The sequence below is a fragment of the Heloderma suspectum genome, chromosome 2 (assembly GCF_057233095.1).
Source record: "Heloderma suspectum isolate Gila_16-S chromosome 2, 16-S_ref, whole genome shotgun sequence".
Classification (NCBI taxonomy): Eukaryota; Metazoa; Chordata; class Lepidosauria; order Squamata; family Helodermatidae; genus Heloderma; species Heloderma suspectum.
In genome coordinates, this window is record NC_139459.1 from 275,449,385 (window position 1) to 275,470,028 (window position 20,644).

Here is a 20,644-nt window from a genome sequence, read left to right on the forward strand (position 1 = left end):
GATGAGCCCCTCAGGTCGGAAGGTGTCCAATATGCTACTGGAGAAGAGCAGAGGGTATTTCCAAGTAGCGCCAGAAAGAGTGAAGCGGCTGGGCCAAACCCGAAAGGACACTCAGCTGTGGATGTGTCTGGTGGTGAAAAGAAAATCCGATGCTGTAAAGAACAATATTGTTTAGGAACCTGGAATGTCAGATCAACGAATCAAGGTAAGCTGGAGGTGGTCAAACATGAGATGGCAAGATTGAACATCGACATCTTGGGAATCAGTGAACTAAAATGGACAGGCATGGGCGAATTTAATTCAGGTGACCATCATATCTACTATTGTGGGCAAGAATCCCTTAGAAGAAATGGAGTAGCACTCATAGTCAACAAAAGGGTGGGAAAAGCAGTACTGGGGTACAATCTTAAAAATGATAGAATGATCTCAGTACGAATCCAAGGCAAACCATTCAACATCACAGTAATTCAAGTCTATGCCCCAACCACTGAGGCCGAAGAAGCTGAGGTTGATCGGTTCTATGAAGACCTACAACACCTTCTAGAACTAACACCAAAAAAAGATGTCCTCTTCATCATAGGGGATTGGAATGCTAAAGTAGGAAGTCAAGAAATCACCGGGATAACAGGCAGGCATGGCCTTGGTGTACAAAATGAAGCAGGACAAAGGCTAATAGAGTTTTGCCAAGAGAACACGCTGATCATAGCAAACACTCTTTTCCAACAGCACAAGAGGCGACTCTACACATGGATGTCACCAGATGGTCAATATCGAAATCAGATTGATTATGTCCTTTGCAGCCAAAGATGGAGAAGCTCCATACAGTCAGTAAAAACAAGACCTGGAGCTGACTGTGGCTCAGATCATGAGCTGCTTCTTGCAAAATTTCGGCTTAAATTGAAGAACGTCGGGAAAACCACTAAACCGTTCAGGTATGACCTAAATCATATCCCTGATGAATATACAGTGGAGGTGAGGAATAGATTTCAGGGATTAGACCTGATAGACAGAGTGCCTGAGGAACTATGGACGGAGGTCCGTAACATTGTTCAGGAGGCAGCAACGAAATCCATCCCAAAGAAAAAGAAATGCAAGAAAGCCAAGTGGCTGTCTGATGAGGCTTTACAAGTAGCTGAGGAAAGAAGGGAAGTGAAAAGCAAGGGAGAAAGGGGAAGATATACCCAACTGAATGCAGAGTTCCAGAGAATAGCAAGGAGAGACAAGAAGGCCTTCTTAAATGAACAATGCAAAGAAATCGAGGAAAACAACAGAATGGGAAAGACTAGAGATCTCTTCAAGAAAACTGGAGATCTCAAGGGAACGTTTTGTGCAAAGACGGGCATGATAAAGGACAAAGAAGGCAGGGACCTAACAGAAGCAGATGAGATTAAGAAGAGGTGGCAAGAATACACAGAAGAACTATACAGGAAAGATCTGAATGTCCCTGATAGCCATGATAGTGCGGTCACTGAACTTGAGCCGGACATCCTAGAGAGTGAAGTCAAGTGGGCCTTAGGAAGCATTAGTAACAACAAAGCTAGCGGAGATGACAGTATTCCAGCCGAGCTATTTAAAATCCTAAAAGATGATGCTGTTAAAGTGCTGCATTCAATATGCCAACAAATCTGGAACACTCAACAGTGGCCACAAGACTGGAAAAGGTCAGTTTACATTCCAATTCCAAAGAAGGGCAACGCCAAAGAGTGTTCAAACTACCGCACAATTGCACTCATTTCACATGCCAGCAAGGTGATGCTCAAAATCCTACAAGCTAGGCTTCAGCAGTATGCGAACCGAGAACTACCAGAAGTACAAGCTGGGTTTAGAAGAGGCAGAGGAACTAGAGATCAAATCGCCAACATTCGCTGCATCATGGAGAAAGCAAGAGAATTCCAGAAAAATGTCTATTTCTGCTTCATTGACTACGCTAAAGCCTTTGATTGTGTGGATCACAACAAACTGTGGCAAATTCTTAAAGTGATGGGAGTACCAGACCACCTTACCTGTCTCCTGAGAAACCTGTACGAGGGTCAAGAAGCAACAGTCAGAACCAGACATGGAACAACCGATTGGTTCAAAATTGGGAAAGGAGTACGACAAGGCTGCATATTGTCACCCTGCTTATTTAACTTATATGCAGAGTACATCATGAGAAATGCCGGGTTGGATGAATCAGAGGTCAGAATTAAGATTGCCGGGAGAATTATCAACAACCTCCGATATGCAGACGATACCACCCTAATGGCAGAAAGCAAAGAGGATCTCAAGAGCCTCTTGTTGAGGGTGAAAGAGGAGAGTGCAAAAGCTGGTTTGAAACTCAACATTAAAAAAACAAACATCATGGCATCTGGCCCCATCACTTCCTGGCATATAGAAGGGGAAGAAATGGAAGCAGTGACAGATTTTACTTTCTTGGGCTCCAAGATCACCACAGACGGTGACTGAAGCCATGAAATTAAAAGACGCTTGCTCCTTGGGAGGAAAGCTATGGCCAACCTAGACAGCATAGTAAGAAGCAGAGACATCACCTTGCCGACAAAGGTCCGTCTAATCAAAGCTATGGTTTTCCCAGTAGTAATGTATGGCTGTGAGAGCTGGACTATAAGGAAGGCTGAGCACTGAAGAATTGATGCTTTCGAACTGTGGTGCTGGAGAAGACTCTTACGAGTCCCCTGGACTGCAAGGAGGTCAAATCAGTCCATCCTAAAGGAAATCAACCCTGAGTGCTCATTGGAAGGACAGATACTGAAGCTGAAGCTCCAATATTTTGGCCACCTAATGCGAAGAGAAAACTCCCTGGAAAAGACCCTGATGCTGGGAAAGACTGAAGTCCAAAGGAGAAGGGGACGGCAGAGGATGAGATGGCTAGATAGCATCACGGATGCAATGAATATGAACTTGAGCATGCTCCGGGAGAGAGCGCAGGACAGGAAGGCCTGGCGTGCTATGGTCCATGGGGTCACGAAGAGTCGGACACGACTGAATGACTGAACAACAACAACAACAACAACATGGCTTAGAACCTGGATACTGGATGGAACACCTCCCTTATGCACCTGCCCAGATATTAAGATTGCAAGTGGATGCCTTCTTTACAAATCTGAATTTGCCTGGAGTTCAGTATGAGGCAATCTGGGCGATAGTGTTCTCGATACAGTCACCCCACCTGTGGAACTCCCTCCCTCCTCATATGTGGTCAGCATGGAGTCTTTCAAGCTTTCAGTGCCAATTAAAGATCTATCTGTTCACTCAGACTTTTAAATGGTTTCCTCCCTTTTCTGCATTGTGTAAACTGTTATTTATCTGTCAGTGTTCTCCCCTATTTGATTAGTTTTTTTGGTTGATGTTGTATGATTTTATTGGTTGTGCCTTGTTTTGGGATTATTTTATAATGACCAGTGGGCAATACATTTTCATAAATTAAAAAAAAATACATGAATAATTGTGAATGGACAATGGAGATAAAGGGTACTGTTTCAGGTAGTCTCCCTATATCTCCAAAAAGCAGAACATTCATGCAAAAATCATATAGCCATTGGCATGCAGCAGGGTTGTTGAACCTCTTTCAGCCTGAGGGCTGACTTCCCCATTTTGGAGAAACTTTCAGGGGCCACATTCCAATGTGGGTGGGGCTGAAAGCAAAAAGGGCATGCCAACAATGTATTTCAACTTCAAGCTCTTACTGCAGTAACTAAACCTGAGGAAAGGCATTTCAACCTTTTAGAAAAATGGGGGGAAAAAACCCTACTCAAAAGCTGGGAAACCACCAAATGACCAGTGGTAAGGGGAAAGGGGAAGTCCAACTAGGGAACCCCGTATGGCCAGTCTGGGACCCAGGGAGGGCTGGATGCAGTCCCTGGGACTGACTGAGATTCTGTAGTCCTGGCATATATGCATGGAAGGAGATATACACACTTCTGTGTATTCTTCTTTCCACAAAGACTCCAAAGGTACTTGACCCAAAACACTGGAATTTAGGGCTTGACCCTAAACACTGGAATTTCCAGATTCAATGCAGGACAGGAAGTATTTCAGGACTTACAACTTCTCACACAATTGTGCTGCTGTGATGGGAGAAGCCACATCTTCTGAGGTTCTCCTTTCTGTGAGCAGTTGAAGACACAGGAACCCTGGTCCATACTGATTTTGTTAACTTTAAATGCCTAGCCAGCAGGGGAATTTAAATATTGAAAGACTGGGGAACAAATGAATTACATAAATAAAATAATTTGAACCTTACTGTAAACACAACTACATACACTAATACTGGACTGTGTACTGCAGTGTTTCAATCTGTAGAGGGTAGTGCACTAAATTTAATTCAGCACTACTACTTCTTTAGAGATATTTTGTACTTGGGGGTCATGTGCCAGTTTTTATTTAGCAACCTGCAAACCTGAAACACCATTACTGTGTTGTGACCAATATCTGTCCAGTATTTTATTAGGAATTGATTTTACCTTGAGAGCCTTTCTTTTCTGTCTGTTGTTGAAAGGTCCTCTTCGACAATGTTCATTGTAGTATGTTGATGCGCCTATCCTAGTAGAAAAAGCAGATAAATTTGTCCAGTCCTTTAAAAAATGTTTTCTGCCAAAGTTGGGGAAAATGATTAAAGCCCCTCTACCCCCATGCTAGGGGCCTAATCTGGACCAGGTCTCCTGTGCCTACTCTAGAGTAAAGCATGAAAAAAAATGTCCATTTTGGGCCCAAGTGGGAGTGGATCCACTGAAATCAATGGAACATAAGTTGCTCGTGACTAACTTCTATTGATTTCCACTCGTTTACTCTAAACAGAACTCAATCTGGATCCAACCCTTAAGAACCAAAAAGGTATTAGAATCATTTTTCTGATAGTTTATGTTTTATATATATATCAACTAAAGTTCTTCAGTATAGCATTTCTCATATCAACACATCTTTTTGAAAAGCCTTAATTTTTGTCTGATTTTGTGTGATTGTCAATTCTGTGAGCATCTGTTTTCACTGATGACACTATTCAGCTTGATATGTGTATTGTGCTTTCTCGTCTCCTTTGGGTTTATGTTTTTATTTTGCTTTGTTTAGGTAAGTTATTTGGCAAAAATTAATCCCTAAAAAGAAAGAAAGCAGAAGGCCATTTAAAAACATATGCCAGCTTACTAAAATTAATAAATGATAAATGTAAGTTCATAAAACTTGTGGACATGTCAAATTAGCATGATCAGACCTCTTGATCACTTTAGAGGTTCAGCTGGCAAGATTAGATGTTTCATACTTAATAATTTTGATAACAAATATGTCCACTTTCATACCTTCAGTTCAAACAGAGAAAGAAGTTTTGTGTCACCTTAAGCACTAACAGATTTATTACGGCAGAAGATTCTATGGACAACAGTCCACTTCATCAGATGCGTGAACATTCTCTCTGTGTGTGTTTGCTGTAACTAGGGATGTGCAAATCCAGGGGATGTCCGTCATGTGGAAATCCAGCCATCTTGGGGCTCAGTGGATTTCCCAGGTCCGACTTGCAGATTTTGTCTATTTTTTTCCCTTTAAAAATGGCAAGATATGTAAATTGCTTAAGCAATTTATGTATCCTGCTGTTTTTAAAGGGGAAAATTTAGATGAAATCTGCAAGCAATGCACAACCCTCCAGATCTCCCTACCAGTGCCAACACCAGCAGGGAGAGCTGGTCCGCTGTGGATTTCAGAGGTCAGATCCTTAGGAATCTGACCTCAGTTAAATCTGTTGAGGATTTCTCCAGCATCCCTAGCTATAACAAACTAAGGGTGCACTCCTAAACATGTTTAGACATAAAAATGTCTTACAACTGTCAGCATTCCCCAGTCAGCAGTGGTGGCTGGGGAATGCTGGGAGTTGTAGGACTTCTTTCTGTTTAAACATGCATAGGAGTGCACCCTAACTTGGCTAGGAATGCACAAGCACCCTGCTGCTCACCCTGAAAGGGGCCAATCCTTTGGGAGCATTCTGACTGAATGCTCACAAAGACTTGAGCTTTTGGGGAGTGTTCAATGTGAATATTCACAAAAAGATGTTTGAAACCCTCTCTCCGTTGCCTGCCTCATCCCCTGCCCTAAAGCCCAGAAACTTCCCATACCAGGTCCAGCATTCCCAGCAGAAATTACATGCAGACTGTCATCCCCAGTGGGAAGAGATGCTCTGCCATAACATGGGGGGGGGGGGATATGCATTTTTCTGTTCCTGCCATGTCATTACACAGGATAAGCAAACCTACATTTTATGGGGGAGAATTCAACACAGGGATGCTATTTGCTGTGACATGTAGGGTGGCCATGTCTCCTACTTTACTGAGAATGGTCTTTTATTTGAAGGGGTGTTCAGTCCAAGTCTTGTTTAAAGATAAAGAACCAAAGGGAGAGAGGGAGAGCAGCAAAGGCCCTGTACTTGCCCATCAGTAGTTAGCACCTCAACAGCAGACTAAGCAGGCAGGCACACCAGTCACAGTCTTGCCCGCCATGGTAGGATGTATTGTATTTCTATTTAAATTATAGTAATTGTTTCTACGTTTGCACCTACATATATGCATATTTTTTTTTGCAAATTGGTGTCCTCTTTTCCCTCTTTTCTGATGATGCATAAGTGGCCAACTTTTCCCATGTCATTCATAATGTGTAATTCCTTTTTTCAAAAGAAAACACTTTACGAAAGAAGCCTTCATCTTTATCAACATTAGAGAGGATATTGGAGGTGTGATGTAGAACCTGTGAGTGTGAGCTCTGAACCAGAAGGTCCTTTGTTCAAATTTCACTTCAGTCAGAAGCTCACTAGGTGTCCTAGGCCAAACTGCTACATATGTCACAGCCTCAGCCCCCCATCTGCAATGGAAGGAAATTGCAAGGCACCTTGTTTGTCACATGAAGGGTGCAGTAAGATTTGGGGCTCTAGCCCCTGGCATAAATCAAGCACTAGCATCTGACCATCCTTACAGTGCTATTGCAAGTGCTACTGACATCATGCATTTGAAGTGCTCTGAACATGCTAAAATGTGCTATGTTTTCCACTACTGTTACTACTATGACTAGTACTACTGTTACTACTACTAAAGTTGTTGTTGATATGCTTTCCTTAAATCAAGGCATTTTATCCACTCATCTACATCCAATAGGAAAATCAATCAGGTTACAATTGCCATCTACAAACAAAACTGCATATGAAACCAGGTAAAGACAGAAGGAAGACCACTGGCTTTCCTAAACACGAAGATTTTTACCTGCCTTCTAATAGACAGTAACATCAGAGTTAGCCAAGCATGCTTAGAGATGAGTTTCAACTTCCATGTAGCTGGGGCTATGACAGAGAAGTCCCTGCTGCCCATTCCCATAAAATACATTTTTTGGTGGCGTGAAACATGGAACAAAGCCTCCCTTATGATCCCAAGGCCTGTGGATATGGTGGCCAAAAGAGGACAGAGCATCTACACTTTAGTAGTTGCGTAGAAGAGAGTAGGGATGTCAGAGAATTCTGCCGTGGACTCAAATGAGTCTGTAGACTCCAGATTCCGCAGCGGAATGGCGTCACTTACCTCCAACCCTGGAGGATTTCATGCGGAGCGTCTCTCTGAAGGCGATACGCTAATGGCAGCTGCCATTAGCCTATCCCTGGGACAAATACAGACACGTACCTGCTGATTGTGTTTCCTGCCTCTGCATTTCTCAGTCGGAGGGAGAAGAGGGTAAAATGCCTCCCTGCAATGAAGGGAGACACGTCTGATCCCCCACCCCACCAAGCTCAGAAGCAACGTCCTCTGTTGTTTCAGAGCACCCTATTAAGTTCCAAGGGGCTTACTCGAGGGTTGCAGACTTACAGGGTGATCTTATGTCTACTCAGAAGTAAGTCCCATTGAGTTCAATGTGGCTTAGTCTCAAGTAAGTTAGTGCCTAGGATTGGGGCCATGAGGAAAATGCTACAGCAGAAGTTAAGCTACAGGGAGAAGCGGGGGAGAAGGGGAGGTTGGTAAGGGAGCATGTGTAAAGGCAGTCAGTTGTGAGCCTGCATTTAAAATGGAAGCAGAAAACCACATTTTAAATGCAGGATTGTAGGCTGGTGGCAGATGCATTTTTTTTTTTTTACTTCAGTCAGTGGAGGGAGATGTGCTCTGTGATTGGATACTGGTTTTGTGGGTCTCCCCTTTAAAAATCATAAGAAAAAATCATATGAAATTATCTCTTTTTTATTTTATGTACCCTTCTTTTACCCAGTACTTCCCAACACATTGGCTCCCTGGGTGAATGGGGGAGTCTTCTTTTTCAGCCAAGCAGGAAAAAGCCTTCAAAGTTTGGATTTCACTGGTTACTTAGGGCACAACCCTATGCATGTTTAGACAGAAAAAGGTCCTACAACTCCCAGCATTCCCCAGCCAGCCATGCTGGCTGGGGAATGCTGGGAGTTGTAGGACCTTTTAAACATGCATAGGATTGTGCCATGCAATTCATTTGGCAGAGCTTGGCATCTTTTAAGATTTTTTTTAAAGCAGTTGGGTGGGAAAGCAGTGTCTGTCACCTCCAAATCAGAAGGCAATTTGCTTTCAATGGGATTTCCCTCCCTCCTTGAAAAGAGGCAGACACAGGCAAACCTCAGAGTTTGCAAACGGTGAATTGGAAAACGCAGACCAGATTCAATACACTTTCTCAAATCACTGCGGATGACGGAATGAAAGATCTCTAACAAGCTACGAAAAAGAAATGGAACAGATTTCATAACATTCGTACATCACTAGAAGAGAGAATTCCATCACCAGGTGTAGCTTGCACGATAAACTACACCTGCTGAAATTCCCTCTTCTACACAACTAGGAAACGTGCAAGAGCCCTGTCCTCTTTTGCATTCCCTACCTGTGGAGACATTTGTAGGGAGAAGAGAGCCCTCAAGTAGGCTGGGCCAAGGATATTTACGTATTTATTTAATAGATTTATATACTGCTGTCCATATTTTAAAATATCACTAAACTGTTATAGGGATTATAGGGATTATCTCTAAGCAGTTATAGGGATTCACAGATCAAAAAAGGCACCTTGATTGAGCTCAGTGCCACAACTTCCTGGTGACCTGCTCCGCCAAGAAGATGAGCCCTGGCATTCTGCACTAGCCGAAGCTCCTGAATGCTCTTCAAGGATAGCACCACATAGAATGTATTACCATAGTGGAGACTGGATTGGAAATTATAAAAGCAGGGATGATGACTGACAACCCCCATTACTTGAGGGAAAACTTCTGTCTGCCTGATAAAATGTGCTCCTGACCACAGTGCCACCTGTGCCTATGACATTAAGCCCAGATCCAGGACAACACCATATCTGTGGACTTAATTCAACAACAAAGGAGGAAAATATCAATCATCAGATAGTAATTACTGATCTCTGATAGCAGGGATTACCAACCCTTATCATGTCTTCTATGGATTCAGTCTAAATCCATTCAACCTCATCCAGCCAAGCGTAACCTTCAAACACTAGTTTAAAAGTGAACCCGACCTTCCTGGATGAGATTCAACAAAATGTAGAGCTGACTATAATCAGCGATATTGCTGACATCACACTCCAGTTTTCCAGATGGATGAATTACTGTAGGAAAAACCAGTAGGACATAACTAGGGTCATAGAAAATGAAGTCAGACATTTGCAACTTGACTCTCCACATTATGGTGCAGAATTGACAGATTCTACATTCTGCATCATAGCTTGTATCAGACAGGTCTTTGTATATCTAGCATACTCACCCTCCACAATTGGTATATGATCTGTAATCACCCTGTGCAATCTGATCATCCACTGAGCAGGGGTTATTTGCATCATTTCTTTGAAGTGACCCACCATATTCATTGCAGTTTTTCTGTCAATGGAGAAGAAGCATGTTTGATACTAGGATTACCTATTTGCTTGTTCACAAATGACCATGATTGGGTGGATATAGGAAAAATTTGCTCAGCTGAGGGGTGTTTTGAAATGGATTTACCGAATTCACACCTCCTGGACTTGAACGTGGACCCAAATGCAATTCGCAATCAGAAATCCATACATTTCCAAGCTTGCGATGTGTTTTACACACACACACACACACACACACACGTGAGCACACACACACACACATGAAAAATGTGTAAAGAAAAATGTGTACATTTCCAAAATGCACACAAATACACTTCAGTCAATGGGTGTGTGTATCCAAAAGTGTGTACATTTAAAATGCACACAAAAATGCATGTGTACATTATGAAAAATGCATAGCAATTTCCATGTGGATTTAAAATAAATAAATAAATACATAAATCACAAGACCTCAAAACATGGGCAATCAAGGTGTGATCAAGACTGACAGATCTGTCCATACCTAGGTGGATGAAGTCACCTCCCTAAAGAGAATGGTGAATCACAGTATTCTAAATCAGGAGTGCTTAGCATCCCCCAAGCCTTTATGCAGGCCTTCAGGGACTTTATCACTTGCTCAGTGTGCTTATGGGCCTTGGAAGCTTGATGAGCCATATGTCATGTCCTCGTGGCTCAGAATGTGCCCATTTGTCTAGTCCTCACAGCACATGAGTTCATAAAGGCTCACATGGAGATCCAGGCAGCTGACCACATGCAGGTCTTCACAAGCTGAACATTCCTGGCAATCATTTGCATCAATGCAAAGAGACATTATTGCATCCCTAAAAAATAAATAATAGTGATCCACAGTGCAAGGCACTGGAAAAGATCAACATTATGACGGCTGTGCTGATGGCTGCTTAATGGGATTAATATTATGGGACACCTAGAATGTTTGCGTAGTTTGGTTTTACATAGGCAACTCATTCTTCTTTTCACAAATACATACTGAGGCAGAGCCAGTATTTCTGATAATCTAAAACAGGGGTGGGCAACTTTGAGAGATCTGGGGGGCCATTTTCTTCCCCCAGCCTCCCCCCCCCCATTGGCCACAGCTATTAGCCACATTTTGGCCAGGAGAGCCAAAAACAAACTGTAAAAATTTTGTGAGGAAATAAAATTATGTCCATAGCATTACAGAGGACCAGAAAGGTCAAATTTAGCTTGTAAACAAGCTAAATTTGAATTTTCTGGCACTCAGCAGTGCTACGGACACCATTCCCCCCCTACTTTTTTCCAGGGGGCAGCAGGAGTCGTGTGCATCTTGTGTGGTGTGTGTTGCCCACCCACCCCCAATCTAAAACAAGTGGCAGTGGGAGAAACTAGAACAAGTGTTACAGCGGGGGTGCAGAACCTCAGCTCTGGGGGCCACATCCAGCCACCTGCAGTTCCCCAGATGGCCACACTCCCTTTTCCTGCCCCCCTGCCCCCTGACCATCAATTGTTTGTTGGTGTCCCAGCTATTGGCAGTTTTTCCCCCATTCTAAAAGTTTGCAATGCCTCCCCTAAGCCTTAGTTTCTGGCAGTAAGAGCTTTCAGCTAAAATATGCTGGTGTATTTGATATTTTTGGCCCTGTCCCAGTTTGCCTTTCACCCCACCTACCACTGGAATGTGGGGTCTGAGAACTTTTTCAAAATGGAATTTGCCCTTTGGGCTGAAAGAGGTTCAACTCTCCTGCACTACAGAATCAAACCAAACAATGGCAGTTAACAGAGCAAAACAATCAAACACAGTATTAAACCTCAAGCAGAGAAAAGTGCTAGTTACAGGCTAACTACAGGTACTGCCTGTCCTGCTGCTGGGTGGTGCATACAATGAGGTCACTGTTGCAGCAATTCTGAAATCCTTGAAACTATCTTGAGCAATCAGTGTATTTAAGAGAGAGCTTTGTGGAAGGCAAATAAACATGAGGAGTGACAAAACAGCACAGACAGTATCTCCTAGACTGATATGATCACCGTAGTGAAAACACAGACATAAACAATATCAGGTCACAAAGAAGTCTGAACATTGCCTAACCAAATGGGTGGGAGGCCCAAACCAAGAGGAAAATATCTCTTGCTTCAACATGCCATTGCAAGTTTGCTGCCTAACTCTGCAACGTGAAGATCAATGCAAGGTATACTGTGGCATGCAGGATCAACCCTTCTTGAGAGACAGAGCCATGGGGGACAGGTGAGTATCGTGTTGAGATGCAACACTGTGTTGTGAAACAGGGATTACAATGGCACAGAGATGCTTGAATGTCCTATAATTGGGGTGTTCCAAAATAATGATGCATCCTTTAAAACAGAAGAATTGTGAGGTGGATCATCACACCACAAAAAAGATATTATAGAGCTGGAGAAGGTGTAGAGAAGTGCAACCAAAATGATCAAGGTTCCGGAGCAACTCCTTTAAAAAAGAAAGGGTTATGTCTGAGACTCTTTAGTTTAGGAAAAAAATGAGCAAGGGAGGACATGATAGGAGTATATAAAATTATGCATAGTGTGGAGAAAGTGAATAGGGAGATATTTTGCTCCATCTCTCATAATACTAGAGCCTGGGGTCATCCAGTGAAGGTGAATGGTGGGAGATTCAGGACAAAAGGAAGTCCTTCTTCACCCAGCTCACAGTTAAGCTATGGAATTCACTATCACAAGATGTAGTGATGGCCACCAAATTGGATGGCTTTAAAAGGGGATTGGACAAATTCATGGAGGACAAGGCTAACAATGGCTTCTTGTCATGATGGCTATATATTCAGAGACAGTATATCTTTGCATGCCAGTTGCTTGGGAACATGAGTGGGAGGGTGCTATAATTAAGCTCATGTCCTGCTTTTGGGCATCCATGGGAAACGGTTGGCCACTGTGTGAACATAATGCTGGACTAGATCTGATCTGGTGGGGTTCCTCTTATGTTCAAGATTTCGTGCCATCAGAACTGTCAGTAGAACAAGCAGTACAAGGCAGAGACACCACATGATCCTTTTTAACTGAGGGGGCACATCATTTGATTGATGAAGCTAACTTGCTGGAACCACTTTGGAGATTTAAGGTACACAACGCATATAGCAGTAATGGAAGAACAATTTTCCCAACCAGCCCCTGTCTCAGCTTAGACTTTGCTTCCCCTGGAAAAAGAGTGAGAAAATGGCCTGCAGATCAATGTGGCACACAAGTCTGTCGCAGCACCTCACTCCTGTGCCAGTTCACACAAAAATGCTGATCGTTGTTAAGCAATGGCAGCTCATGAAGCAAAGAGGCTAGCAGCATCCATTGCCTGGTGCCACTGCAAGGGGGAGAGGGGGAGCTTCACATCAGGATGTTGCAAGGTAGCTGAAGAGGTCCCCGAGACTTATTAACTCCACACTGTGAGGGTACATGGCTGACCCAGCACAGATCACTGATGTACTTGCCTGAACCTGTAGTGGGCACTGCTAGCCATTCAGCAGTGGACACTAGCAGTCTCCACCACATAAGCCATTGCTGTTTTTAAGCTGTCTGTTCCTTAGCAGAAATGCCATAATCTCTTGCCACTTCCTTCATCCATCTATGTCCATTGAAAGTCAACAACAATTCGGGATGCCTTGACCAAAATTACATTATTCTATCAGTCACCTTTCAGCTGTAATGGCTCCCAAGGTTGTTTCCAGTAAAAGCAAATTAAAAGCAATTCATAATTGAAACAGTTGAGATCTGACAAACTAATTCCAAAATCAATAGGCAGGCTACCTAAACAAATAGCAGCAGAACATTATAAAGGGTTTTTAAAAAACCCCACAAACCTATACAAACACATACACACCAAACTTGCTTAATCGAATCTCTGAAGTCAAAGCAGATAACGTTGCCATAGTTCAGCCAAGAGGTTCAAAGGGAGTGCAAATTTATTTGCAGATTTGATACTATCAGACTTGAGCTCAATAGAGACTGGGAGTGGCTAGCTCACTATAGAAAATAATTGTCCCTCCGTAAGTGTGCATGTACATTATTCTTGCTGCTTTAGCAATTCATTACCAGGTGGGAGTGAATCACACCCTCTCTGTTTGGATTTTTTAAAACTCTTCTGACTGAATCTCATTTACAGTTGTGTCCTGACGAGTGGTGTAGCACACCTATTTCTTCCATTGCTAGGACTTCTGGCCTCATTTTGTAATGTTTTCTCCTTTCTCGAGCCTTCTTCTGGATGTCAGGTGCGTGTGTGTGAACAGAAGATAATTCCACATGCATCTGATAAAGTGGGCTCTGGCCTGTGCAGCTTATGCTGCATTTATCATCTTAAGGTCACTGTTGTTGTCATTTGCTGCACTGGATTAACGTGGCTACCTCTCCCAAAAAGGTACATTTTCTCTCCCCCCTGAAGAGAGGAGGGTTAGTTCTCCTTGAACTTCCAAAGAAGTTCCATAGATCAGGAGCCACCATAGAAAACATGACTTTTGTGTAGGGATGTACAAAACCCCCTTACCTGGAGTCCACGGGGGGTCCGCGGGGGGGGGAGGCGATCTGTCCCTCCCCCCTGGAATCCTCGCTGGCTGGCTCCGCTCCGCGGCAAGTCCACAGAGCTGCCAGCTGGCTCCGGCCGCTGGTGGACTTCCGGCCGCTGGGATGCAAATGGTGTCCGGCGTAGTGGACGCCATTTGCATCCCTGCTCTTTGCCGTGATAGGCTACGTAAGGTTTACGTAGCCTATCACGGCAAAGAGCAGGGACGCAAATGGCGTAGCGGACACCATTTGCGTCCCTCCTCTTTGCCGTGATAGGCTACGTAAAGATTTATGTAGCCTATTACTGCAAAGAAGAGGGACGCAAATGGTGTCCGCTACGCTGGACGCCATTTTCTTCTGCAGGACAGCAGCAGATGGACCGGACTGGCCGGTGGCATGTAGGATCCGTTCCACGGCAACTTCGCGGGGTGGCGGAGGTGGGTGGTCCATTCTGCCATGGACTCCGAGGGGCTGGATTCTTTAGAATCCAGCCTCATTGGAGTCTGTGGTGGGATTCTCTAACATCCCTACTTTTGTGGCAATCTGATCCTGCATGAACTTCCACTGTGCAAACAGTCAACAGAGTTCATGCCAGGAGGACAATTCCAAACATCGTAGTGTCATGTTCTGGTTGTATGAGCCCTACTTGTTTTCTTCATTCTTCTTCACCATCTCCTGCCATCCTGCTTCAGCATGGGAGACCTCTCTCCAGATGAGTCACCTTCACAATCATCTTTGCTGGGGAACATGGGTACTGTTGCACTCATGTCCTGCTTGTGGGTTTCCTGTGGGCAGTTGGTTGGCCACTGTGTGAACAGAGTTCTGGACTAGATGAACCCTTGGTCTGATTCTGCATGGCTCTTCTTCTGTTCTTATTTTTGCTGGATTCTGTGGTTTCCTGGCTCTGATCCTGGCTCTGATCCGCCAGTGCCGATTGGGTAACTCCCACACCATAAAGAATCTGTGGCCGGTGTTCTGAAATAATATGTGTATTGTTCTCTGCTAAGTCTTTGGACTCGTCTCTTTTATAGTTCCAGCCTGTAGAAAGTCATCTTCTGAGATAATTTTTCTTATTTCCTGTGAGAATGTGATCTCTTCTAAACCTGAAAGTCCTTTCTAGGCTATAAATGTTATGACACAGAATTTGGGTTTCCTATACTGTAGAGATGAAAACAAAGACAAACCACTGAATGTAATATAAAAGAAAAGAAATAATCACTTTGGTTGGCTAGAAAAGTAATGGTCAGGTAGCAGCTCACACAATACCCTCACCTCATTTATGTTCCCTTGGTTTAAGTTTCCTTGAGAGATTCTGTTCCCATTTGCATTCAGGCTTTGTCCTCTTCCACCACCTCCACCACCAATCTTGCCTTCTCTTGCTTCTTTTTTGCTGGAAGGCGTGGAATGTAGAAGAACATGAGTATCAGGAATGGGAAGCTCAGATTCTGACACTGAAATACTTGTTAGAACCTGAACACTCAGTGGAAGAACAGAAAGACAGAAAAATACCAGCCAGTGCAAAAACAACAATAGAAGCAAAAGGAGAGGTAGAACCATACTCACGTACAAGAGAAGAAGTGAGCAAATGTTAATGAAATATCAACTGGTTTGTTTATATGCAGCCCATACTTATAGGCTAGTTTCCCAAGACTCTGGCCAGAGTTGCTGGAGTTGTGTGATAGAACTTGAAATGGATTACATGGGAAAAAATAGGTTATGTAGGGGCTTGGGCAGCGGTGCTGAACCTCTTTCAGCCTGAGGGCCTGATTCGATTTTAGAGAAACTCTTAGGGGATGCATTCCACTGGTGGGTGGGGCAAGAGGAAAAAAGAGAGGGGCCAAAAGTACCAGCATGTTTTATCTTGAACCTCTTACTGCCACTAATTAAGCCTTAGGAGGGGCATCTCAACCTCTTATAAAGGGGAAAGCTCCATATAAAAGCTGGGAAACCAGCAAACACTTGGTGGTTAGGGGAAAGTGGTGAGGCCAGGTGAAGGGGTGTGGTCATCTGGGAACCCTGGAGGGCCAGATTTGGCCCATGGACCTGAGGTTTTGCATCCTTGGGCTGAAGTGTTGAACGAGTTCAAATCCCCACTCAGCCATGAAGCTCACTGACTGAGATAACCAGTCACTGTCTCCCAGCCTAACCTCAAGAGTTGTTGTCAAAAAGGGGGGGGGGAGAAAGGGAGGAAACAATTTCCCCCCTCTCTCACACAGAATGTTGCATAAAATGATCAATACAAATGCTGTAAAATGGGTAGGAAAAAACACTTCAGGGTCGTAATTGCCTTACGTAGGAGTACAGCAGGCCCGACTATTAGGGCTCCTGCTGGCAGAAGGTTCGGGGCAGCATTAAAAAGCATCGAAGAAGCCAGGAAATTAATCAATTGTTATCTCAGTCTATGTAGAGCAGGGATGGGCAACATGTAGCCTGTGGGCTGCATGTGGCCCTTGCCCCTGCTGTGGCCCCCCCACTACCACCTACTGCCTCTGAAATCTAATTTTTTAAAAAATGAAATAAAGAGTGTCTGTAGTGCTACGGAGTCCCCTTCATGGATCACTGCCTTGTTGTGGCAAAGGGGCTTGCGTAACTCAGTGAAGCCATAAGCTATGCTGTGCAGGGCCACCCAAGACGGACAGGTAATGGCAGAGAGTTCTGACAAAATGTGGTCCACTGGAGAAGGAAATGGCAACCCACTCCAGTATTCTTGCCAAGAAAACCACATGGAACGTATCACAAGGCTAAAAGATATGACGCCGGAAGACGAGCCCCTCAGGTCGGAAGGTGTCCAATATACTACTGGGGAAGAGCAGAGGGTATTTCCAAGTAGCGCCAGAAAGAGTGAAGCGGCTGGGCCAAAGCCGAAAGGACACTCAGCTGTGGATGTGTCTGGTGGTGAAAAGAAAATCCGATGCTGTAAAGAACAATATTGTTTAGGAACCTGGAATGTCAGATCAACGAATCAAGGTAAGCTGGAGGTGGTCAAACATGAGATGGCAAGATTGAACATCGACATCTTGGGAATCAGCGAACTAAAATGGACAGGCATGGGCGAATTTAATTCAGGTGACCATCATATCTACTATTGTGGGCAAGAATCCCTTAGAAGAAATGGAGTAGCACTCATAGTCAACAAAAGGGTGGGAAAAGCAGTACTGGGGTACAATCTTAAAAATGATAGAATGATCACAGTACGAATCCAAGGCAAACCATTCAACATCACAGTAATTCAAGTCTATGCCCCAACCACTGATGCTGAAGAAGCTGAGGTTGATCGGTTCTATGAAGACCTACAACACCTTCTAGAACTAACACCAAAAAAAGATGTCCTCTTCATCATAGGGGATTGGAATGCTAAAGTAGGAAGTCAAGAAATCACCAAGGTAACAGGCAGGCATGGCCTTGGTGTACAAAATGAAGCAGGACAAAAGCTAATAGAGTTTTGCCAAGAGAACACGCTGATCATAGCAAACACTCTTTTCCAACAGCACAAGAGGCGACTCTACACATGGACATCACCAGATGGTCAATATCGAAATCAGATTGATTATGTCCTTTGCAGCCAAAGATGGAGACGCTCTATACAGTCAGTCAAAACAAGACCTGGAGCTGACTGTGGCTCAGATCATGAGCTTCTTGTTGCAAAATTTCGGCTTAAAATTGAAGAACGTAGGGAAAACCACTAAACCATTCAGGTATGACCTAAATCATATCACTTATGAATATACAGTGGAGGTGAGGAATAGATTTCAGGGATTAGACCTGATAGACAGAGTGCCTGAGGAACTATGGACGGAGGTCTGTAACATTGTTCAGGAGGCAGCAACGAAATCCATCCCAAAGAAAAAGAAATGCAAGAAAGCCAAGTGGCTGTCTGATGAGGCTTTACAAGTAGCTGAGGAAGGAAGGGAAGCGAAAAGCAAGGGAGAAAGGGGAAGATATATCCAACTGAATGCAGAGTTCCAGAGAATAGCAAGGAGAGACAAGAAGGCCTTCTGAAATGAACAATGCAAAGAAATCGAGGAAAACAACAGAATGGGAAAGACTAGAGATCTCTTCAAGGAAATCGGAGATCTCAAGGGAACGTTTTGTGCAAAGACGGGCATGATAAAGGACAAAGAAGGCAGGGACCTAACAGATGCAGATGAGATTAAGAAGAGGTGGCAAGAATACACAGAAGAACTATACAGGAAAGATCTGAATGTCCCTGATAGCCATGATAGTGCGGTCACTGAACTTGAACCGCACATTCTAGAGAGTGAAGTCAAGTGGGCCTTAGGAAGCACTACTAACAACAAAGCTAGCAGAGATGACAGTATTCCAGCTGAGCTATTTAAAATCCTAAAAGATGATGCTGTTAAAGCACTGCATTCAATATGCCAACAAATTTGGAACACTCAACAATGGCCGTAAGACTGGAAAAGGTCAGTTTACATTCCAATTCCAAAGAAGGGCAACGCCAAAGAGCGTTCAAACTACCGCACAATTGCGCTCATTTCACATGCCAGCAAGGTGATGCTCAAAATCCTACAAGCTAGGCTTCAGCAGTATGCAAACCGAGAACTACCAGAAGTACAAGCTGGGTTTCGAAGAGGCAGAGGAACTAGAGATCAAATCGCCAACATTCGCTGCATCATGGAGAAAGCAAGAGAATTCCAGAAAAACGTCTATTTCTGCTTCATTGACTATGCTCAAGCCTTTGATTGTGTGGATCACAACAAACTGTGGCAAATTCTTAAAGTGATGGGAGTACCAGACCACCTTACCTGTCTCCTGAGAAACCTGTACGAGGGTCAAGAAGCAACAGTAAGAACCAGACATGGAACAACCGATTGGTTCAAAATTGGGAAAGGAGTACGACAAGGCTGCATATTGTCGCCCTGCTTATTTAACTTATATGCAGAGTACATCATGAGAAATGCTGGGTTGGATGAATCAGAGGTCGGAATTAAGATTGCCGGGAGAATTAACAACCTCCGATATGCAGACGATACCACCCTAATGGCAGAAAGCAAAGAGGATCTCAAGAGCCTCTTGTTGAGGGTGAAAGAGGAGAGTGCAAAAGCTGGTTTGAAACTCAACATTAAAAAAACGAAGATCATGGCATCTGGCCCTATCACTTCCTGGCATATAGAAGGGGAAGAAATGGAAGCAGTGACAGATTTTACTTTCTTGGGCTCCAAGATCACCGCAGACGGTGACTGTAGCCATGAAATTAAAAGACGCTTGCTCCTTGGGAGGAAAGCTATAGCAAACCTAGACAGCATAGTAAGAAGCAGAGACATCACCTTGCCGACAAAGGTCCATCTAATTAAAGCTATGGTTTTCCCAGTAGTAATGTATGGCTGTGAGAGCTGGACTATAAGGAAGGCTGAGCGCCGAAGAATTGATGCTTTCGAACTGTGGTGCTGGAGAAGACTCTTACGAGTCCCCTGGACTGCAAGGAGGTCAAATCAGTCCATCCTAAAGGAAATCAACCCTGAGTGCTCATTGGAAGGACAGATACTGAAGCTGAAGCTCAAATATTTTGGCCACCTAATGCGAAGAGAAAACTCTCTGGAAAAGACCCTGATGCTGGGAAAGACTGAAGGCCAAAGGAGAAGGGGACGGCAGAGGATGAGATGGCTAGATAGCATCACCGATGCAATGAATATGAACTTGAGCACGCTCCGGGAGAGAGCGCAGGACAGGAAGGCCTGGCGTGCTATGGTCCATGGGGTCACAAAGAGTCGGACACGACTGAACGACTGAACAACAAAGTGCTATGGAGTGCCCTAGGGGTCAAACTGACCCTGCAAACATGCTAATTTTGACCCTTTGGGTGCTACATCGTGCTACAGACACCAAATTTTAATTTTAAAAAGTTATTATTTTCGGCACCGGGTGGGGGGAAATGGCCCCTGAATTTCCCACAGTTGCCCACCCCTGAGCTTGAGGCTATTCAGACATGGAAACAGGCTTCCACACACATAGCCATCCCTAGCTGGGTGAGGAACTGTAAGCGCAAGCAGGTATCCCCCCACATGGATCCCTTCCTGGCCCAAGAACTGTCTACTTTGTGCATGCTGTGTTAGATCAGGGCCTACATTTTACTTGAGGTGGTAGTGCATGACGTTTGGATGTTATTTATTTATTTATTTACAATATTTATATACTGCTCCACTTCAGAAGATTTCGGAGCAGCGAACAACAAAGGTAAAAGAATAAAACACCAGGTTAAAACAGTTAACACATATTCTGTCTCAGGCATCAACATGTGTTTTGGGTTTTTGTCAGCCTTGAGTGCTCAGTC

General features: G+C 44.0%; 2 protein-coding genes across 5 annotated transcripts in view; one reads left to right on the plus strand and one right to left on the minus strand.

The window, feature by feature from the left end:
- Positions 1-20,644, plus strand: part of LOC146354595 (uncharacterized) — a 106,572-nt gene that overhangs the window by 15,522 nt on the left and 70,406 nt on the right. The window lies entirely within an intron of this gene.
- The window catches only part of SPINK5 (serine peptidase inhibitor Kazal type 5), a 54,059-nt gene that overhangs the window by 11,071 nt on the left and 22,344 nt on the right, over positions 1-20,644 (minus strand). The window contains exons 8-10 of the mRNA XM_084839275.1: positions 15,625-15,742; positions 9,738-9,850; positions 4,461-4,539 (exon numbers count right to left, since the gene is read on the minus strand). Coding sequence (XP_084695401.1) covers positions 4,461-4,539; positions 9,738-9,850; positions 15,625-15,742 — 310 coding nt within the window. The remainder of the gene's footprint in view (positions 1-4,460; positions 4,540-9,737; positions 9,851-15,624; positions 15,743-20,644) is intronic.